Genomic DNA, 21,494 nt, shown 5'->3' on the forward strand with positions numbered 1-21,494 from the left:
ATCTTCGTACGATATTCATTTGGACTTGGTTATAAAATCTCCGGTTGACCAAACAAAATAAAATTACACTGTTACCATGTCAAGTATATTATGATGCAAATGAACCCAACTAGATCTCTTTCGATCTAGAGTTCCATTACATTTTAATTTTGAACTTTCACAGGTGTATTGTGATGTTGGCCAACTTATTTTCTTCTACTTCTGGATCTTTAATTTGTTTATATACACACTAAAGACATTAAGGAAGATTAATTCATAATTAGGTATCTGTATATATATGAACCATGCGCCCCTCCTTTTCCCTTTCCTCTCTCCATTTTTCTAGTGGAGTCCCAGAAAGTTCTCTCTTTAAATTTCTAACATGTCATCATTTATGCTCCTATCTTAAAGTGCCGATTTGTGGTGTGTATTCATTTCCAACTTTACACTATATAAACTTTGTTAGCACTATAGATATAAACCTACCTCATCAAAAACATTACCAACAAAAAATTGGTGCTTCTATTTTTCCAAATCGTAAGTGTAATTTTAGCATCACATTCACTCATTGAGTAAAGTTACATCTCGTTTTTGGTCAATTATATATCACCTGCATGCACATGAAATTCACTAAACTGTGCTTATTGTTTTGGTGAAGGATGGAGGAACCAAACTCATCTGGGTTGGCAAGGACCAAGTCTGAACAATTGGTGGAAACTGTAGCTGCGGAGTTGAAGTCACCTCCGCCGGGCGAAGCCATTTCGACGGTTGAAGGCGGATCAACACTGTCGAGGAAGTCAAGCCGGCGCATGATGGGGGCGTCACCCGGGCGTGGTAGTGGCAGTGTTGGCAAAAACTCACGCATCAGGAAGTCCAGGAGCGCCCAAATGAAGCTGGACATGGATGAGATCAGCAGCGGCGCTGCCTTAAGCCGCGCTTCTAGCGCCAGCTTAGGATTTTCGTTCTCTTTCACCGGCTTCACTGTGCCTGCTGATGATATCGCCGACACAAAGCCTTCCAGCGACGACGATGATTTACGTAAGTACTTAACACTTCATTAAATTTCAAACAAATGCTTGGTAATTTTCACACACAAAAAAGGTCTCAACAGTTAATGCATATGGTGCATGCTCTTCACCCACATGCATATAAAGATTAGAAAACTAGATTTTAATCTTTAAATAAGATGAAGTTTAGAAAAATGTCTTATACAAGATTAAAATTTGATTTTAGTCCTAGATTCTATTTAATGCCAACATATTAAATGTCTCTCTTTTTTATTTATAATTTTATGGTGTTCATAAATTAAATTTTATGAAAATATTATAAATTTTAATTCTCATTATGGTAAGTATCTTATATAAGAAAATATTTTTGTAAAGATTTTCGGTGCACACTAATTCATTACAATATATTTAGGTACGAACATTTTGGTACATTAGATTAGTATAATAAGTTTAGGTACGGACATTTCGGTACACTAGTTTATTATAATATATTTAGGTACCGTCATTTTGGTACACTAGTTTAGTATCATATATTTAGGTACATAATTTTTAGGTACACTTATGTTTTTACATATTTTCTTATGTGCCACTAATTCACTACACTATATTTAGGTACGACATTTAGGTACACTAATTTAGTAAAATATATTATGATACGGATATTTAGGTACACTAATTAGAGGAAGTAAAATAAATATAATGAATTAAAATGTGTATAATAATATATAATTTTAATTTTAATGTAATGATATTAAACAAGATATTTATTAAATATTAAAACAAAAATATAATATAAATTTGAATTAAGTACACATTAGAGGACTAAAATTAATATCCAATCTAACACCAGGTTTTTGTTAACTTTTAATATTCTTCAAGGATTAAAGTTCAAAAACCCCTATAAAGATTTAAAAAAAACTATAAGTTGAGGAATATTATGCTAATACAAGAGCTAATATACAAGGGCAGGTCGAATTTCGCATATAAGTTAGTTTATAATTTTGAGTGTGGTGTGCATATGTAATGTGTTACACATGTTTTTGCATATAATATTTTTTGGCTTTGTTTGTTTTTTTATTTTGTAAATTTATGGTGCATGTTACTCTCCACTCTCCTAATAAAACCTGGAAATTATTTAACAGTTTTGAAAATTAAATTTAACAACTAAAATTCATCTATTAGCATTGAAACCCCCACCGACAACCAAAAAAAAAAAAAAAAAAAAAAAAAAAAAAAAAAAAAAAAAAAAAAAGGTGAGCTTCTGAGTAAATGATTGGGGTGTTCAATCGGTACTTGGTCGGTGGGTAGAGACAAAGAGGCCACAGACGCAGCCTATGACTTTAAAAAAGATGAACACAGTGCTTTACAGTGACATGGAAATATGGAGCTGGTTAGAACGGGGCCCCACTGCTCCCATAATGCACGAAAACTGTCTTCCTTCCACAAACTGATTATGAAATCTTGCGTACAAAAATGGAAAATGGTACAAAATGGAAAATGGAAGGGAGACTTACAAATATACAAATTTTTAGATCATATTTTGTTGCGTGCTTGATATGATATGACAGTTAGTTGTTGAATTTTTTTAAAGAATTTAAAAAATAAATGTAATCATCAATCGTTATACACGTAATTTACAAAAAAAGAGTCTAAAAATTTGATTTTTATACCATTATTTTACAAAAATTAAACTAGAATACATTAAATCAAATTAAAAATTTTCATAAGCAATACATAAAATTAAGTATCAAGTCTTGTCTTGTTTGTGTAACCATATCTTCCCCATTTTTCTTTGTTTTACTTCTCTTTCAAACGTTAGGATTGGATCGAATTGAGAACTGATATCATGTTTTTGACTTGAAGAAAAACCAGTCATATGTGGGTCCCGAATATGGGTGAAATGAGACTTTAATCCTTGACGATGTGTTTGTTGTCTAATGGGAATTATGGGATGTAGTAATTTGGCATGTAGTCTACTAAGACAGCTTTTGGCCTTGAAGAAGATTCTCAAGACTAAAATATTAAAGCTACTTATTACTATAGTTATTAGTTTAGTATTAGAGATTTAAAATTCGTGAATAATTAATTTGATATTAATTTGTTTTATTTTATTTATTAGGTTAAAAATATAAATTTGTATAAAAAATATGTATACTAAAAATGAGAACCCGTGGATGTGGAAGATTATTGTTCATGGAGAACAAAAGAGAAATAAAATTTTGAAGTAAATATACTATGTCTAAATCTATTTGACATTAAATTATAGTTTAATAAAATGAGATGTGTAATTGTTATTGCAGCAGAATATCTTGAAGCTGGCATCACCAGGAAGCCAAAATTCCAAACAGAACCCACACTGCCATTATATCTCAAGGTTTTTCTTCCTTCCAAGTATTTACGTACACAAGTTACAAGCTTACAAGTTGCCATATTTTCCATGTATGCTTTCCTTCTCCTTTTTATCCCAAAACCCTTGCAATGTTTGCGAACTGCATCTACCGGTGTACGATTCAAAAACCCTGTACGTGTTCAATCGTACCGCTCGATGAGAAATTGATGTGATGCTTACTGTCTATTTGAGCAGGCAAGGAACTAAGGAAGGAGATTGATCATCTAGCTAGACACATCAAAGGGCGGTCCATAGAACATGGCTAGCAATATATAAGCATGGTCAGGTTCAGTCTTGTACAGAACTTCATTCTTCACGGTGACTTGTTTGTACAAGACTTGCCCTTTCTTTCCAACCAGAAAAAGGTGCTTCATATTGATCATGTATAACTAAATCACATAATCTGCTTTTAGATAGGGTTCTAGAACTAAATCGAGTCGCGGGTTTTACACCCTTCGAAAACTAGATTAGAAACCGGCATTGATTAAGGTTTAGGTGCACCACAAGCATCTGAGGAAAGAAGGGTATGGACAGTCTGATATTTTAATCCTCCTGGAAAGTTATTATCATCTTTTGACATTGCGAAAATTCGAATTGTATAGAATTAGCTAGTCATAAATCGTAGTAATGAAGGCTAAATCTTGCTGTGGTTTATTCATCTCAGTTCACAGATGTGACATACAAGGTCATTTTCAAAGGAATGAGGACAACTGAAGAGAAGTATATCTTGAATGGGATTGCTGGTTTGGTTAACCCTGGTGAAGTTTTGGCCCTGATGGGACCCTCAGGAAGTGGAAAGACCACGCTCCTTAATCTGCTTGGAGGCAGGGGAAGCCAAGCCAATGTCGGTGGTTCAATTACTTACAATGATCAGACATATTCCAAGTACCTAAAGAGCAAGTATGAATCTGGAACCAAGTTTTTTCACCTTGATGATTACATAGATTAGGAGAAACAGAAACTATGTTTCTAGTGTTCATACATAACATGAAACATATGGCAGGATAGGGTTCGTGACTCAGGATGACGTTCTATTTCCTCACCTTACGGTGAAAGAGACATTGACATATGCAGCCCTCCTACGGCTGCCAAAGACATTGACAAAAGAGCAGAAGGAAAAACGAGCGATGGATGTCATCTGTGAGCTAGGCTTAGAGAGGTCAGTTCTTCTACCAGTTTCTGTTGGATTTTGGAATTCCGTTATGCATTGTCATAAATGGACTCCCTGATCGATAAATAGACATATGACGAAGACTATGTTAGAAAGTATCAATTTTCTTACTAGATTAAAAGGCTAACATGCAAAAATTCTTGATATGCACAGGTGTCAAGACACTATGATTGGTGGCTCCCTTGTCCGTGGGGTATCAGGTGGAGAGAGGAAGAGAGTTTGCATTGGCAATGAGATCCTAATCAACCCTTCTCTTCTGTTTCTGGATGAACCAACTTCCGGCTTGGATTCTACAACTGCACTGCGAATTGGTCAGATGTTACAAGACATAGCAGAGGTATTTAATTAGAATAGACATTCAGTGATGCCAATGCTCTACTAGTAATATGAACACGAAGAAGTGAACTTTGTTTATGTGGCAGGCTGGCAAGACTGTGGTGACAACAATCCACCAGCCATCAAGTCGACTCTTCCACAAATTTGACAAGTTGATCCTTCTTGGGAAGGGAAGCTTGCTCTACTTTGGAAAAGCATCAGAAGCAATGGTGTACTTCTCATCCATAGGATGTTCTCCACTTATTGCCATGAACCCAGCAGAGTTCTTGTTAGACCTTGCAAACGGAAATTTAAATGATATTTCAGTACCATCAGAATTAGAGGATAAGGTGCAAATGGGAAATTCAGAAGCAGATGATACAAGAAATGGAAAGCTATCTCCAGCAGTTGTGCATGAGGTAAATCTTACGAGACACGAGTGATTTTTTGCTAACAAGAAATGGAAAGCATACTTATCTGGTGTTTCTATTTGGAAGCAGTATCTTGTGGAGTCATACGAGGCACAAGTTGCAAACAAGGAGAAGAAGAAGCTTATGGCTCCCCTTCCCATCGATGAGGAACTGAAGTCAAAGATGTCATTTTCGAAGCGAGAATGGGGAACAAGCTGGTGGGAGCAATTTTCTATCTTGTTCTGGAGAGGAATTAAGGAAAGGAGGCATGACTACTTCAGCTGGTTGAGATTCACCCAAGTGCTCTCCACCGCGATGGTTTTGGGCTTGCTCTGGTGGCAGTCAGATGCTAACAATCCCAAAGGCCGGGAGGATCAGGTAAATCCTTTTCTTGTCAAATAAATAAAAGTTAACTGACCCGCTCAATACAAGAAATTTTTTAGTGTGATCATCACACTGAAAAATCTCTCCCTTGATACTCAAACCTTCCTCAATTTACACTCACACACACACACACACACACAACTACTTAACAAATAGTCGGCCACTTCATGGAGTATAGAATCAGTTCTAAACCTACAAACTTAACCCCAAATTGCAGGCAGGGTTGCTTTTCTTCATTTCTGTTTTCTGGGGATTTTTACCCGTCTTCACAGCAATCTTCACATTTCCTCAAGAAAAAGCAATGCTGGTGAAGGAACGATCGGCTGACATGTACAGATTAAGTGCATATTTTGCTTCTAGGACTACTAGTGACCTCCCACTGGATCTAATGCTACCAGTTATGTTCCTCGTCGTTGTATATTTCATGGCTGGCTTAAGGCTGAGTGCTGAAACCTTCTTCCTAAGCATGCTTACGGTTTTCCTCTGCATTGTGGCAGCACAGGTATGCCTATTTTCAGCTACTAGTTGAGAAAATTCAATGAATATTTGTACTGCCATAGTTAACTAATTACAAATGGATGCGGAACAGGGACTTGGACTTGCTATCGGAGCTACATTGATGGACCTAAAGAAAGCCACAACTCTTGCATCAGTAATTGTGATGACATTCATGCTTGCTGGAGGGTTCTTTGTGAAAGTAAGCATGCAATCCTTTATTAAAAACCTATATTTTGTCAACAAAATTATCAGTGAAAATTATAATTCCTGAGATTGGAAATTATACCTAAGAGTCTTTAACACATTGTTCATAATTTTGTAGGAAGTTCCGGTGTTCATATCTTGGATTCGGTACATGTCTTTTGACTACCACACATACAGGATTCTTCTTAAGGTGCAGTACGAACACATCGCACCGACTGTTCACGGGTTGACCACAGACTGCGGTTTAACAGAAGTTGGTGCCCTTGTAGCCATGGTTTTTGGATACCGGCTCTTGGCATACCTTTCTTTGCGAAGAATGAAGCTTCAAGGTGGGGCATAGTATTCAAGGAAGCCTGCATCTTTTAAAAGCCATCGTCTAAGCATAAGTTTCGAATTAACTGAGGAAACTGGTGAGGTTCCACTGATCTGCACCTTATGTATTCTCTGTTCTAAGAACTTTGTCAAATTTATGTAGTGCAGCAGGTAAAAGATCATATAGATTGGTTAGCTGGCTAATAGCCAAAACACTGTATGGAGAGAGAAAGACTTTAGAGTTATTTTGGAATATGTAAACTCTAGATAACAGTGGAATTCAGATCATAAACTGTACTTTGTTTGTCAATTTTAATCAACGAAAACTCGTATGATTTTCCTTAACTCATGAATGAACTTTGCTGAACTACCAGAAACGTTTTTGTGTTCAAACTGTTAAATCTTTGTTTCTGTGAAACGATTAATTAAGTACACAACCAAGAACTTGCAAATTAAACAAAAGTACCTCAAGTTGTTACCCTCACATCAATGGAAACAAAGATGGGGCCTTAGCATAAACTTTTTGAAAATCTTCCTCTTCTTTCGAAACCTCGTGTCCATTTATCAGTTTCATAAAATAAAGTTGAAGGTAATTGGATTTTCTTTAAAAGATCTACATATAACAACACAACAATCAGAACTACATATAACAACACAAATCAGCAGAAAATAACGACCATATCCAATAAATTCTTGAACTCTTGGTCACACTTACCAAGGGTATTCTATCTAGTCGCATTTGATATTATGGTTTTGGCAAAGATTTCCTTATCGAAATCATCTTTTGACAAATATAAATACTACATATTGAAACAACGAACTATTATCTGTGCGTCACTTTTCAAACTAAATTTCAACTCACGGTTCTACCCTGATCAACTACGATGCGCGCGCCCTCAACTTTTTTCAAGAGGGCGGGGTGGTACAAAGCTTCAGTTGCTTGAGAGGATGATGCAACAGTTTTTCCCAGAAGCAGCTGGCCAGAATTGGCCTCCTGGCGTGATCCAACACACTTGGAAAACTGTTTGGGAGAGCAAGACTGCTTCTCAGAGAAGGGGTTTTCAGGACGCCCTGTGACGAGCAGCTTCTTAGTGCATTGCCTCCTGAGAGTCACAGTGCAAGAGTTGCATTTCTTGTTCCAAAATTGGTTCGTTCCTCCTTCGAGGATTGCCCGTTTTGTTCATCTTGTAGGTACCAACAGTGGCATGCATATTCTCTCTCTCTCTCTCAAGTCATCTCGTGGCATTGAGATCGAAAGAAACACTTGGGAAAAATAAGTGTTGAACTGTGTCAAGCTCCGTTCGAGTTTTGGCACCAACAAAAGTACAAGTGGAAAAGAAAATCAGTTACCGGACTAACCGAGTCAGTTCACATATATGATCACCAGGACCAATATTTTCGAACAAATCTTCGAAGAAACTAAAATTCTAACATCTCACATAATAGGTGCATTGATAAACAAATCATTCCCGTAGCTGTCCTCGAAATAACGATTGCTCAACCATAGTTGGACTCCAAGCTTCCTCCACTCCTCCGTCAGCCGTGATCTCAGAAGCGGTTGGAAAAATCACAACTTGGGTTTCAGCTAGTATTGCTCAGGGAAACTTGTACTCCAAGCTTCCTCTTGTACTCGTCCATTTGTAGCAATTCCAAAAGCAATCGGAGCAAACACGTCTTGGGTTTCAGCAAGTAATTGCTCAGTAAAACTTGGACTCCAAGCTTCCTCTTATACTGCTCCATTTGCAGCAATCCCAACGGCAGTTGGAGCAAACACGTCTTGGTGGTTTCAGCAAGTAATTGCTCGATGAAACTTGGACCCAATCTTCCTCTTGTACTGCTCCATTTGCAGCAATCCCAAAAGCAGTCGGAGCAAACACATCTTGGGTTTCAGCAAATAATTGCTCAGTGAGACTTGGACTCCAAGCTTCCTCTTGTACTGCTCTTCATGACTATTTTTAGTCTATGTGATGCAAATGTGGCTTCCTAGTCAACTAAAAAACGAGTCTCATGGTCGTCATCAATTTTAATGAAGGGTTAAGTAGGTCAACCAACTGGAAGGCTTAAATTACATGATTTTAAAATATTTAAGTTAGGGATGGCAACGGTTTGGTTTGGGGATGAAAATGCTATGTCCATCCTCATAACCACGAAAATTAACCATATCCATAATCGCCAATTAACCATCGGGTATTATCCATAACCATACCCACCGGGTAACGGATTCATCATCAATTAACGGTTATACGCATCTTTGTCAATACAAAAAATATATTCGTTCAATTGATGCATGATAATTTAGTAAATATTAATTTCGTCATTAAATATTTGATGTATAAAATGATTTAATGAATAGATCTTATGGAGTATAAAAATTAAAGCTAAACATTGATAATGTTGGCTGATCTTTGATATCTCCTATAAGTACTATTGGTCTGGATTCTCATAGATTTTGATTTATATCAAAACTTTTTAACTTGCCTACAAAATGCAACTCACACAGTGCAACTTTTGTATTCTCAAGGTAATGGATTCGGTGAAAAAACTATATATATATATATATATATATATTATATTTATATAAATGCTATTATATTATATATAATTTAGTTTGGATTTGGGGACGGATACGGTTTGGGGATCCCTATAACCATATCCAAAACCATAACCGAATATTATTCACAGTCTTTCCCCATATCCAAAATATACCCGAATTTTCATACCAAAATCTAATCCATTCGGGTGGTTATCCACGGTTATTGGGTTTAACGGTTAGAATTGTCATCCCTAATTTAAATGCAATATGTCTTGTAAACTTTATCTCATGTATGTCAATTGCAATCGACTCGTATGATTGTATTAACCGACGAGTAATTGTACTCCATATTCAATTGTAATATCGACTCATATGGTTGTACTTAACTCGTGAATTAACTTTGTTAAATTCAATTAGAGATGGCAAGAGTGCAAACCGAAGGTAAATTTTTTATAGATTGATTTCATCAAAGGCAGTTTATAGAGTTGCCACTTATAAATATACATTTCTTGAGAAAGAAGAAAGCGCAAGTAAAGAGAAAAACCATCAGCTTACAGATTTGGCAGGAAAAGGTTGTGCTGCATACCGCATGGAGACCACTGTACAGTTTCTCTACAGCTCATGTATAAACAATATGATAACGAGCTACATACGCGTCTATCTGCTGCATAAGAATGCTACTTACAAGCAAGATATATACGCGCCGTTCCAGCCAAAGGGGTCAATGATCTTATATTATCCTATTGACACGTCAAACCTGCTGTCTATCGCTGCTAAATAGTTTGGAAGATAATATACCCCAACCTGCTATTAGAGCTACCGTGTTATGTGATAAAGAAGAATGCATCTGCAGCCAAAATGCCAAGCTGCATTACATATTGTCCTGTATGAAGTCTCACGCTAATGTTCTTAACCATCCAAGAAGTCGAAGGAGGGCAGCATCCAATATTGGGGACTTCTTCTCAAGCCCTGGCAAAGAAATGTAAAAATTAAGGAAATTAAATAAATAAACCAACATAAAAGCTCTAAACAGTTCTACACATCCAATCACCTATGGATGGCTCCATTTGAACTCCGTCTGTTTGCTCCTTCATCACCCCGATATTTTATTTGTTAATGAAAATATGCTGTTACCCTTATCAATATTTTAATTCCACATCTTTTTACTCTAATTTACTATGCTGTGAAAAGAAAAGACTGCCCATCAAGACCCAACGTGGCAGGCTTTTTCTAGGGACGAGAAGGAGGTAGGAGGTGCCCACGATGCCTCTTTTGGTTCAAAAAGAGGAGCTGCCAGTGGCGCTTTTGTTCCATTAAATTTTATTTTCAAGAGTAAAATCAGATTACAAAACTAACCCAAAAAAAGGGAAAGAAAAGCACTGAGAAAATACCTATATCAGCAGCTACTCGATGAGCACACATTACTCCTGAGAAGGATACGGCTATAACTCCTTGTCCTGGAAAGCAGCTACCACCAACACAGTAAAGACCATCCATAGCCTGCAATTTTCATCATATCATAGCACACCTTGTTCAGTATGCTTAAAATCAATGACTATTAAAACATCCGTTTTATATCGTAATTGAACTTACTGTTGTATTGAATGGCATTCCGAATAATCCTTTAGGAGTATTACGCGGTATTGGTCAGTAAGTACCCTTGTCACGAGCCAGGTACCGCCTGTGCGTCTTTGGCGTTCCCACCTGCCAAGATTGGAGAAACTTTCAATGATCGTATCAAATAGTGTAAACTAAAACTTGTGGAATCCAAGAACCTTAAGCATACCAAAGTATTCACCCATAGAAGGGCATATTTTGTGGAATCAGCTTAGGTAAGCTCATAGAAAGCAGAGAGCCTAAAATCAAATGCCCCTTAGGAAGAACATTTGTTAAGTTGAAGAGAATAAACACGTATTTTAATAAATATATAAGTCCTACTCGAGGGTGAGAAGTGCTAAGCTCTCAAACATTTTTGGTAATTTCCTCTCATCTTCCGCTCCGTCTCTCTCCTTTCCATGTCACAAGGCTCACAACCGTAACACTATTTCAGATATCTCAACTGCTTGATATAGATTAGAAGTGAATAGGGTGCAGTATTACCTCCTTAAAAACGATGGACGATTTGGGCCCTGGAAATAATTTATTCTCTAATCTGCGAATGATTTCATCTGCTACAAACCCCTTTGCCTCGTAGTCCTTTGGAGAGAGTCCCTATATAGAAATCTTAACCTCTTTAGTTACTCAAGTTACACATGCATATGTACAAGGAGGGGGTTAGCCGGCTAGGGAAAGAGAGTAGGGGAGGAATCAATGTAACCTTGACAACAGATGGTTACCACCCAGTCCTCTATGGAAGAGGTTGTAAATATGTGAAGAATATGGCGTCCTTCTGGAGCCAATGATGAATCAAGAACAGTTGGAATGCTTAAAATATACTTCCATAAGGCTCTTCTAACTTTGTCCAATCATCCCGAAAAAGATGGAAGACAAAGAAGACAGATGAGCGAAAGCATTCCTATCGCAAACATTTCCTAGCAAATGATGGTACTGAAAAGGAAAAACAATGGTACCTCAAGCACAAAATGGTGGCAATCTGTTTCTGGTGGCAGAACCTCAACCTTCACCCCCATGTGAATGGAAAGAGAAATGGGGCCTTAACATAAACTTTCTGAAAATCTTCCTCTTGTTTCGGAACCTGGTCTCCTTTTATCAGTTTTCCTAAAATAAAGTTGAAGGTAATTAGACTTCCTTTAACGAGCTACATATAACAGCACAACAATCAGCAGCAAACAACAATCATCCAATAAATCAACTGCTGGTAGCACTAACCAAAGGTATTCCATCTTGTAGCATTTGATATTATGGTTTTTGCAAAGAATCCCCTCCTGTCTGAAAGCCTTACTCAAACCTACTACATGCACGCTAAAATAACATAAACAAAATCATCTTTTGACAAATATAAATACCATTTATCGAAGCAAAGAATACATATCTTTGCATCACATATCCAAGACTAATTTGAACTCACCGCTCTGCCCTGATCAACTATGATGTTAGTAACATTGGCCTTGTAAAGTATCTCACTGCCCTGGTCTACCAGACCTTTTGCTAAGGACTTTGCAATTCCACCAACACCACCAACAAGGTAGTTAATCCCACCATAATGCCTGTCACACATAACCTGTCGAAAACATAAAGAACAAAAAAACAAGAGGAAAATACACAAGATAGTACCCAAAAAGCAACTTGAAAATCTTACCATGCTTGCATTGATCATTGGTGTACTCACAATAAAACACTGTGGATACAAACGTAAAACTTTTTATGAGATGGAGGGGAAGACCATTGGTGGACCACCAAAGACGACTAAATGAATAAATGATATAAAATCATAAATACGAATTTCAATAGGATCAAACAACCCACCTCCGCATCTATGAAAGACAACAGTTGGGGATCCTGAATGTATTTGCGAGCTATATCCCCAGCATTTTGAGGCAAATAGTAGGCTGCAATAGATACCCATCACGTAAGCTAGATTAACGGTATGAAACAAAAGTGCAATAATCCTCGCCCCAAACAAACCCAAGTCTTATTGTTATTTTTTTTTTAAGTTTTCTGTACCAGTAACAGCATCAATAGATCTCATCGGATAACTGCAAGCATCGATCAATCAGGGATGCATTTTTACCCAGTTTCAATTACTTTAATCAGTGATTTAATCCTACGGACACATTACTACATTGTTGTCTGAAATATATCCAAGGTAGAGCTGGAAAAACAAACCAAAGGCTAACTTATATCTTGCAACATGACTCGAATTTAGGTTTTAAATTCATTGCAGTGAAAAATAAATAAATACAAAAACTAATGCTTACCAAGTGTCAAGCATTCAACAGACTTCTGAAAGAACTGTCCGAAAAGGTAGATTGGCTCCTCAAGTGACTTCGGTTCCAATGAGTTCAAGGCATTGAAAACCTATCCATATGTACACAATCTGTTAGTATCAGTTCTGAATTACAAGTAATGAAAATATCCCAAAGGGACTCCCACTCAACTTGCAAATTATATGAAAAAAGAAAAGAACAGACCTTCCAACATACACCATAGAATTTCAGATTCCCTTGCTTTTCAGGGGGAAATTTACTAGTAAGTTCGGAAATAAATTCACTGTATTCTCTGTGCACTAGGACGGAAAGATTATCGGGTAGATGGTAATGGACGGTATTCGGATCAGGAATTACCGGCATCTCACAACCTACAGCTGCCAAATTACCAATTCAGTGACTAGTTGACGAGAAAATATCAAAACTGACAAAATGCAGGCCTCACTGAACATAATACAAATAAGAGTTCTTCAACCAATACAAAATGCCAACAAGATGGAGTTCATGCTTAGAACATTAGAACCCCATGTCATCATCAAAAGAAGAAAAATATAAAGTTATATCAAAATATACAACACGCGTGAGAGTTAATTATCTTTGACCGCTTTGCTGTAAATTTAAACATTTTCAGTTAATGACTACTTTCCCATCCAGACATGTGTCTGCCCTTGGACAAATCTCTCCTTTTTCCCCAGCGTCAAGGATCCTCAAGCTCTAAATGTCACTTGTTAACTCACTGTAGCGTTTTTACAGGAAATAGTGGAATAAAGAATGTCTGCTGTTACATTCCCATGCATACGAGTTTCTATAAGGATACAATGCTCTTCATGGTATTAGCTCCCAACCTCCAGTAAGTTTCCACGAGTTCTTTTGATTAAGAAAAGAAATTCTTTGAACTTCTACATGATTATTTCCACCACAGATATCGAACTACTTTCACAGAAAGTCAAAATCATGCGCAAAGTAACATTTCAATCAGTCAAGAAGGGGCCATCGATAACATTGTATAATATACATTGAACTACTAGAAAGAGAGGACTAATCATTTCTACTTGTTAGTAATGCTGTTTTCCTTTCGGTAAGATAATAGCTTTTTCACTTGCTTTTACATGCTTTCTTATTAGCAGAGCAAAGCGTTTCAACTTTTTACATACTAGTTTTTAGACATATGGACTGGCTAAGTTCTTTTCAAACATTTACAACTCAAGTGATATAGCTAACTAGTAAACCGCAATGTATGTAAGGAAAAATCAAAACTTTTCGCTACAACTGACCTTATCGCTGAAACCAAACATCACAGAAGATCCAACATCAAATGTATAACCATCCCTCTCACTAAGAACCATCCATTCCTTCTAGGCATAAAGTGATGAAATGGTGGAACTTTTGATTCATTCCGATTAGAGTTGGTTCATGAGTCTGTCAAGAAGGCTGTATCAAAATTTCAGCATTTTGTTCCTAGGTGTTTGAATGAGGCGAAAATTTTAAGGACTAGCGCATAGTGCTGGCAGATTGACCTGTTGGGCTTAATTATGACTTTTGGGCATAAAGATGACTTTTTCTGGGGTTGGACCCTTCTACAAAGTTTTAAAAGATGGTCTGCTTTAAAACAAGACATTTCGGCCAGTTTTGGAGCTGGTTTGGTCTAGAAACGTGAAGAATTTCTGATTGGGCAGATTGCCAAGTTAGTTTAGGATTGTGATTTTAAGTTATCCTTTTGTTGTTTCTTTTTTGTAGTTTCCTAAAAGATTTTATTTAGATAGGTTTCTCTACGTGACATTGAGAAAGGACTTGGCATAGGCTTGTGGTTTGCATATTTCAATTGCAAGGTGAACATCACGCTCTTAAGAGTTGCATGGTTTTCAAAAGGTTTTCACAAAACTTAATGAGTCTTGGATGTCTATATTTGATTTGAGTATCGCAGACGGATTGCATGCTAGATATACGCTCTTGTTTGAACATCAGGAGAAGAATAGGCATTAGGAAAACCTAACCTTCAAGCATGTGTGTGGTAATTCATAAGTAATTGACATAATTGCTTAGGATTGTTAATGACGACAACTAAACCTAGTTCCATTTATAATTGAATTTTCCAAAAAATATTTCATTCTTTTCTGTTATTACCAAGTCAAACTATTTTTCTCCTTTAACTATTTTGTTTCTTGTTTTGTCTTTTAATTTCACAATCTCAATTCTTTTCTTAAAAATTTGTTTTAAATAATTAACTAAGAATGGGTTTTAAATACATTTTGTTCATATCAATCCTTGTATGAAAGATCTTGTTTGAACAGTTTATACTATAATAACCTTATTTTCTTACAAGATTTTTAAGTATTTTTATCCCTACTTTTACATGTGGAAAAAAGCCTATTATACTACCTCCTTTTTCATTGTTGACAAGCAAAGATAAGTGTCATGTGTGGATGCAAATTTCCGCCTTCTTCTTCTTGGACAAAATTGCACCTACAAAACAATTAACACCTTAGGTCAAGGCCAAGAGCCTCACGTACTCACGATGAAATGGGGGGGGGGGGGCGGGGCTTTGGCCGAAAAACCTCCGATGCCAAAGTTAGAATTTAGAGAGAAAAATGTTTGGAGAGTTTTTGGGAGTTTTGCAAGAGTGTGGAACCTAGCTTTTTAGAGAAAATAGGGTCATATATATAGGGAATGGAGGTGGCCGGCCCTCAGAGGTTTTTTGTGTGAAAATGGGTGATTTAATTGGTGATTAATGGATTAATTAGGAATTAATCCATTAATTAGCCAATTAATCTCCATTTATATGGAATAATTTGTAGGTTATGAAGTAATTACCTAAGATGAGGATGGATGAGATAATTTGGAATTTGCTACCTATTTTGGACACTCTTGGCTTGATTAAAGAATGATTGTCTATTGCTCGCGTGTAGGACAACCGGTGTGTCTCAGGGATAACTTTGTCCTTTTTACCAAAAATCCACGTGTCGCCTTGTGATTATTTTTGGCTCCACATCATGGTTCTCAACAACGTTCAACAAAATTAGTAGGAGTTTACAACATTATGTTTTTTTTAAGAACTTTTATAAATAACTAATTAGTCATCACCATGACATGGCACTGAAAACAATGATGCTTATATATTATGGTGCGATCTACACCGATCTCTTTTTCTCTCTAAAATTTAACAATTTAACCTACTAGCGCTAAAGTTTATAAAATAAAATAATAATCACCATTCCATTGCATGATTGAGTGGTCATTTTCACAAACACCATATCTACACGCTCATGAAGGGCTCTCACTCCCACCTCTGTAAAGGATACATCCCAGTAGACCCAACCCAACTATGGGCTAGTACCTTTAATTTGAATTCATGATGTTACAAATTCACTCAAGTTATGAAGAAATAGAGTTTATGCATATTTTATGATTTTGAAGACACCAATGCATATTATTACGTTAATTTATCGGGAGAGGAGGTGAGGTTGAACCCGAAAGCATGAGTTGGGCAAGCACTTTCTTTCGACCCTTTGTGGTGAAAAATCTTCCTAATGAGGCTCATTCTGCTTGGTTTTGAAATTTTTGTAACTTTGCTTGCCGTAGAAGAATTCTGTATAAGCTGTTGTAGAGAAAGGAGGAAATGAGAACATGTTGGAGCACGATTTGCTAACCTACTTAGAGACAGTTGATGAAGTAGTCAGTCGGACTTGACAAATATTGGAAATTAGAAAGAGTTTCAAGGAGTTAGGGATACTTATTCGGCACAAGCCAAAATCCTCTGACACTCAAGTCAGTGGATGTTTTGAGAACTTTAATCTATCAGGCATGAGAGCCTTGTAGGTAACAAAAGCAATGTTCGAAGAAGAGGAAGACATTGAACTCTCTTGCTTCTTCTTTTGATGCTACTCCATAGAGAAATCGGGAATGGACCTAACAGTTATGGGCAAGTGTAAGGCCATCAATTACACAAACCTGACACCTGACACCTAATACCTGACGTCAAGTTCGAAAGTATACGTAAAATAATGTAAAAGACACGTTCTGGAACTATGACATATTGCTTTGAATTCTTAACATAAAAATATTAACTTGACTGTCGAAAAATCTATGTGTGGCATCACACCAATGCTACCATAGCTTTCGAAGATCAATGTGTTAGGCAGATTATTCTATCCATTTTGGACACATACAGATTGTATTCCAACATATCCCAAACACATTGAAAGACAAAATTAAAAAGTAAAAAAAAAAATGAAAAAAATCAAGTAAAGAGAATATGCTTACCTTCTATCCTGAAATTTTTGCACCTCTCTTTTGGGTCCTTCCATCAAGTGTGCAAAAGCTTACCGAATCAACGGTAAACGTCATGTCACAGTGGGTCCCCGCGTCCTGTAACGATGCCCAACCCCTCCCGGGCCCTCCTCATCTTATACAATCATGACCGTCCTCTGAACCCAACGCCATCACAACCGTCGAATGTACCCCAAAGTGGTCCCCACCCCCACTTCACATGCCCCAGAGTTCCTTCGCAAGCTGCCACGTGTCCAGAGCTCACATGCAAGCTCTATTCTTTCACAAAAGAAGCGCCAAGGAATTTGGATCGAATTCGCTTCCCATTATCTGCTTGGCTCGTTTAATGCGTACCTTTCAATCACTCACTCCCTTGTTCCCCCAATTCCGTGAAAACATAATAATCCCAATCTTCGATTCCCAATCGCTTTTTTGCTCTCAAGTTTCCAGGTGATTTCTGAATTTCCTGCCTAATTGTTCATCGCATTTCGTGTTAATTCGTTGCGTTTAGTTTCATTTGTGTCAATCTGTTTGGTTGCCGGGAAAATTGTGTTGAAAGTGAAAGAAAATTTGAGGTTTTGAGTTTTTCTTTTTGTTAGGTTCGTCAGACCTCAGAATGTGTGAAGACTCGGGATTTAATAAAAAAAATTTATCTTTTGTTTCATTTTGTTGAAACTTTGGATTTGGTTCAGGATCATCTTAATGAATTATGGTGTTTGGATTTGAATATCTCAATTGTTCTTCATCGCAATCGTGTTGATTCATTGTGTTTAGGCCCATTTTCTGTCTGACTGTTTGGTTGCCGGGAAAATAATGTAGAAACTGGGGGAAAACTCGGAGATTAGAGCTATTGGGTTTTTGTTTTGTTTAAAAGACTCGGATTGAACTTCTGAAATTAGTTGGGTGAAGAACAAATTTTTTTTTTTTTTTTTTTTTTTTTTTTTTAAATTTCAAACTTTGGATTTGATTGAGGATCATCTTAATGAAATCAGATGTTTGAATTTGGATTTAGAATGGTTTTACGGATGTTTTTTTTTTTGTATATTATAAATTCGGTGCAGGTTTGCGTTGGATATAGGATAGTCATGGATCGGCTCGAAGCTCCTGCCCGGCTAATGATAGTTTCAGATCTTGATCATACAATGGTAGGTTCTGTAACTGGTTTTGTCATCGTGGATTCGCTTCGTTCCCTTTCTGCAGCAATTTTAGTGGTGAATGCTTCCATTGCAGGTTGATCATCACGACACTGAGAACCTTTCCCTGCTTAGATTTAATTCTTTGTGGGAGGCGAATTACCGTCACGATTCTCTGCTGGTTTTTTCTACTGGAAGGTCACCGACATTGTACAAAGAACTGAGGAAAGAGAAACCCATGTTAACACCAGATATAACAATAATGTCTGTGGGGACTGAGATAACATATGGTAACGCAATGGTTCCTGATGATGGCTGGGTTGAGGTTCTGAATAAAAAATGGGATAGGAACGTAGTCAAAGAGGAAGCCAGCAAATTTTCTGAGCTTAAACTTCAGGTATATTTTATAGGTTATCCGCATTTGATGAGTGTCTCTCATTGTGTCATGCCGTGAATTCTGATGGAGAACTATATTTAACTAAACTGAAGTGAGCACACAAGAAACTAGTATGCAAATGAAATTTCTGAAGTATTAAACTTTATGTGAAATTCAGGCAGAAACAGAGCAACGGCCGCACAAGGTTAGCTTTTATGTCGAGAAAGCCAAGGCTCAGGCAGTGACAAAGGTTCTTTCAGAAGTTTTTGAAAGGCATGGGGTAATGTATATAACTCTTAGATAGCGAAAACTGTATAATTGTTTCCAGAGGAAAATTTATTGCTTTTGGAGTGTCAGATGGTATTGTTGCTCTTTCTATTGACCTAGTTGTTGCTTCATCTTTGGTTAGTTGGATGTGAAGATAATCTACAGTGGAGGAATGGATTTGGATATATTACCACAAGGTGCTGGCAAAGGACAAGCTCTTGCATATTTGCTTAAGAAATTTAAGAGTGAGGGAAGTTCACCCGTCAACACTCTTGTTTGTGGTGACTCTGGAAATGATGCTGAGCTTTTTAGCATCCCAGAAGTTTATGGTGTCATGGTTTGTAACTTTGTAGCTCAACTTTTTCTTCAAATTTAAGCCCCGTCTGCAAAATGAGGTTTTCCACATTAATTGGTTGCTGATCCTGCAGGTTAGCAATGCCCAAGAAGAATTGTTGCAGTGGCATGCTGAAAATGCTAAGGGTAACACAAGGATTATTCATGCAACAGAGAGATGTGCAGCTGGAATCATACAAGCCATTGGCCACTTCAAGCTAGGTCCAAGTTTGCCCCCAAGGGATATTGCAGATTTTTCTGACTATAAACTGGAGAATCCAAATCCTGGTCATGAACTAGTAAAATTTTTCTTGTTCTATGAGAAATGGAGACGCGCAGAAGTTGAGAATTCAGAGATCTATTTGGCAAGTATGAAAGCGGATTGCGTATGTTTATATCTTCCTTTCTCCTAAATACTGAGTTTTATGGTATTACACCATTTTATATTTATTGTATAATTTTAGGCTGTCAGAAGAATTATCATCTTTTCCATCTTTGGAAATACTTCATTTCTATACAAATATAACTTAGTCGTATTGTGATTAGACAAAGCAGTGGAGGTGAGCATGTATGATGCCATGTTACATGAGAGCTGATATGAGGTTTTGGGATCAATTGACATTGACCATGCATGCTTCATGTTTATCACTATTGACATTTTGGTATATTTTGTTTTATAAGACATCAAAATATACGAAGATAGTGAACTGAAAAAAAATGAAATTACCAGTCATGTTTGGACAATGTGTATGGGTTTCTTATCTGCATGCCAGAGTGTGAACTTGCTCAATTTTCTTGGGTGCATGCTGCATTGTCCAAATCTACAACATCTTTAGAAAGAGAAATCATTCCTTTGAAATTATTATTGAACCCTTAAAATTGTTGAGTGTCAGCATTTGGTTCCAATTCGCTGAAAACAACTGTAAAAACATTTATTTTTCTGGTTTAATTCTGGGTTAAATCCTGGGATTGAGTTAACTTTTTCTGTGTACTTTCGTAAAAATAAACAGACCTTGGATATTTTGGTGTAGTTATTTCGCATCATATGTTTCCCTTTTGCATCACCTTAATTGTGTTCGTCTCATCAGCTACTAACATTTAATTATGTTTTCTTTGGGTCAGTCTCCATCTGGTACATTTGTCCATCCTTCTGGAGTTGAGCACTCTCTTTCTGACAGCATAAATGCTCTGAGAAACTGTTACGGAGACAAACAGGGAAAACAATTTCAGGTTTGGGTGGATGGTGTATTAGCTACTCATGTTGGTTCAAACACATGGCTAGTGAAGTTCGATAAGTGGGAATTATCCGGTTAGACTTTCCATCTTTCTCTTCTTCTCCTTCTATTTGAGCAATTGAGCAATCCAACATGTTGATAATATTTGATGAATATTCTTTTAGAATTTAAGAACATTAATATTTCTGAGAGACGGCTTCGTGGAATATGCTACATGCGATATCTTATTCATATCCTGCATTTGAAGATTTTAATGAAAATAAAATTGCATCCTTTTTTATGGACTATCACGAATCCTGGTCATTGACGTTGTAGGAAAAAGTTGTATATATTTAAACGTATCATGACTATCTAGGTTGTAGCACCATATACGTGCACATTTCTGCTGCTCTGTTGACTCTACTCCTGATTGCAGGTGAAGAACGTTATGCAACAAAGGGAACTGCTGTTATAAGTTCAAAGGTAAGAGATGAGATTGTGATTGGTTAATGTCCTCCAGCACTCCCGCTTTAACATTTTCTAAGATCATATTATCGGGTTTCAGGGTTCTGGTGTTTCAGATGGTTTCACTTGGATTCGAGTGCACCAAACGTGGTACAAAGGATATGAAGCAAAAGATGATTCGACGTGGTTCTTCTAAGTTGTGATTACAGGTTCATTTCAAAGGTCTATAGACCCTGAAATTTCTTCTCTGAAAATAATTGTGTATGTTTAATATTCAAGTTGTGGTAAAAATCACTAATCATCAGCTACACGGAGATGGTTTACTGGATGATAATTCACTTCGAAAGAAAT

General features: G+C 36.9%; 2 protein-coding genes and 1 pseudogene across 8 annotated transcripts; 2 read left to right on the forward strand and 1 right to left on the reverse strand.

The window, feature by feature from the left end:
* The first annotated feature begins 442 nt into the window (after window positions 1-442).
* LOC137745839 (ABC transporter G family member 22-like) lies at window positions 443-7,041 on the forward strand. Of its 4 annotated transcripts, none has more exons than XM_068485863.1 (11): window positions 956-1,017; window positions 3,287-3,360; window positions 3,571-3,740; window positions 4,040-4,275; window positions 4,379-4,534; window positions 4,700-4,883; window positions 4,969-5,280; window positions 5,362-5,649; window positions 5,873-6,157; window positions 6,245-6,352; window positions 6,476-7,041. In XM_068485863.1, exons 3-11 carry the CDS (start codon window positions 3,654-3,656, stop codon window positions 6,695-6,697), a joined length of 1,878 nt encoding a protein of 625 aa, XP_068341964.1. In that variant the 5' UTR covers window positions 956-1,017; window positions 3,287-3,360; window positions 3,571-3,653; the 3' UTR covers window positions 6,698-7,041. The 4 variants fall into 4 exon arrangements, with proteins under 4 accessions (XP_068341962.1, XP_068341963.1, XP_068341964.1 ...); XM_068485865.1 differs by having other exon boundaries at window positions 971-1,017; window positions 3,290-3,360; XM_068485861.1 differs by lacking the exon at window positions 3,571-3,740 and having other exon boundaries at window positions 443-1,017.
* A 3,056-nt stretch (window positions 7,042-10,097) lies between these two features.
* On the reverse strand, window positions 10,098-14,416 carry LOC137744544 (prolycopene isomerase, chloroplastic-like; annotated as a pseudogene).
* Window positions 14,417-17,649: 3,233 nt separating this feature from the next.
* LOC137744751 (sucrose-phosphatase 2-like) lies at window positions 17,650-21,493 on the forward strand. 4 transcript variants are annotated; one of them, XM_068484541.1, is made up of 9 exons: window positions 17,650-17,805; window positions 18,417-18,500; window positions 18,586-18,885; window positions 19,043-19,144; window positions 19,274-19,468; window positions 19,560-19,850; window positions 20,587-20,773; window positions 21,115-21,161; window positions 21,244-21,493. In XM_068484541.1, exons 2-9 carry the CDS (start codon window positions 18,441-18,443, stop codon window positions 21,337-21,339), a joined length of 1,278 nt encoding a protein of 425 aa, XP_068340642.1. In that variant the 5' UTR covers window positions 17,650-17,805; window positions 18,417-18,440; the 3' UTR covers window positions 21,340-21,493. The 4 variants fall into 4 exon arrangements, with proteins under 4 accessions (XP_068340642.1, XP_068340646.1, XP_068340643.1 ...); XM_068484545.1 differs by having other exon boundaries at window positions 19,560-19,829; XM_068484542.1 differs by lacking the exon at window positions 17,650-17,805 and adding an exon at window positions 17,910-17,930.
* The last annotated feature ends 1 nt before the right edge of the window (window position 21,494 follows it).

The sequence above is a fragment of the Pyrus communis genome, chromosome 9, assembly GCF_963583255.1.
Source record: "Pyrus communis chromosome 9, drPyrComm1.1, whole genome shotgun sequence".
Taxonomy (NCBI): domain Eukaryota; kingdom Viridiplantae; phylum Streptophyta; class Magnoliopsida; order Rosales; family Rosaceae; genus Pyrus; species Pyrus communis.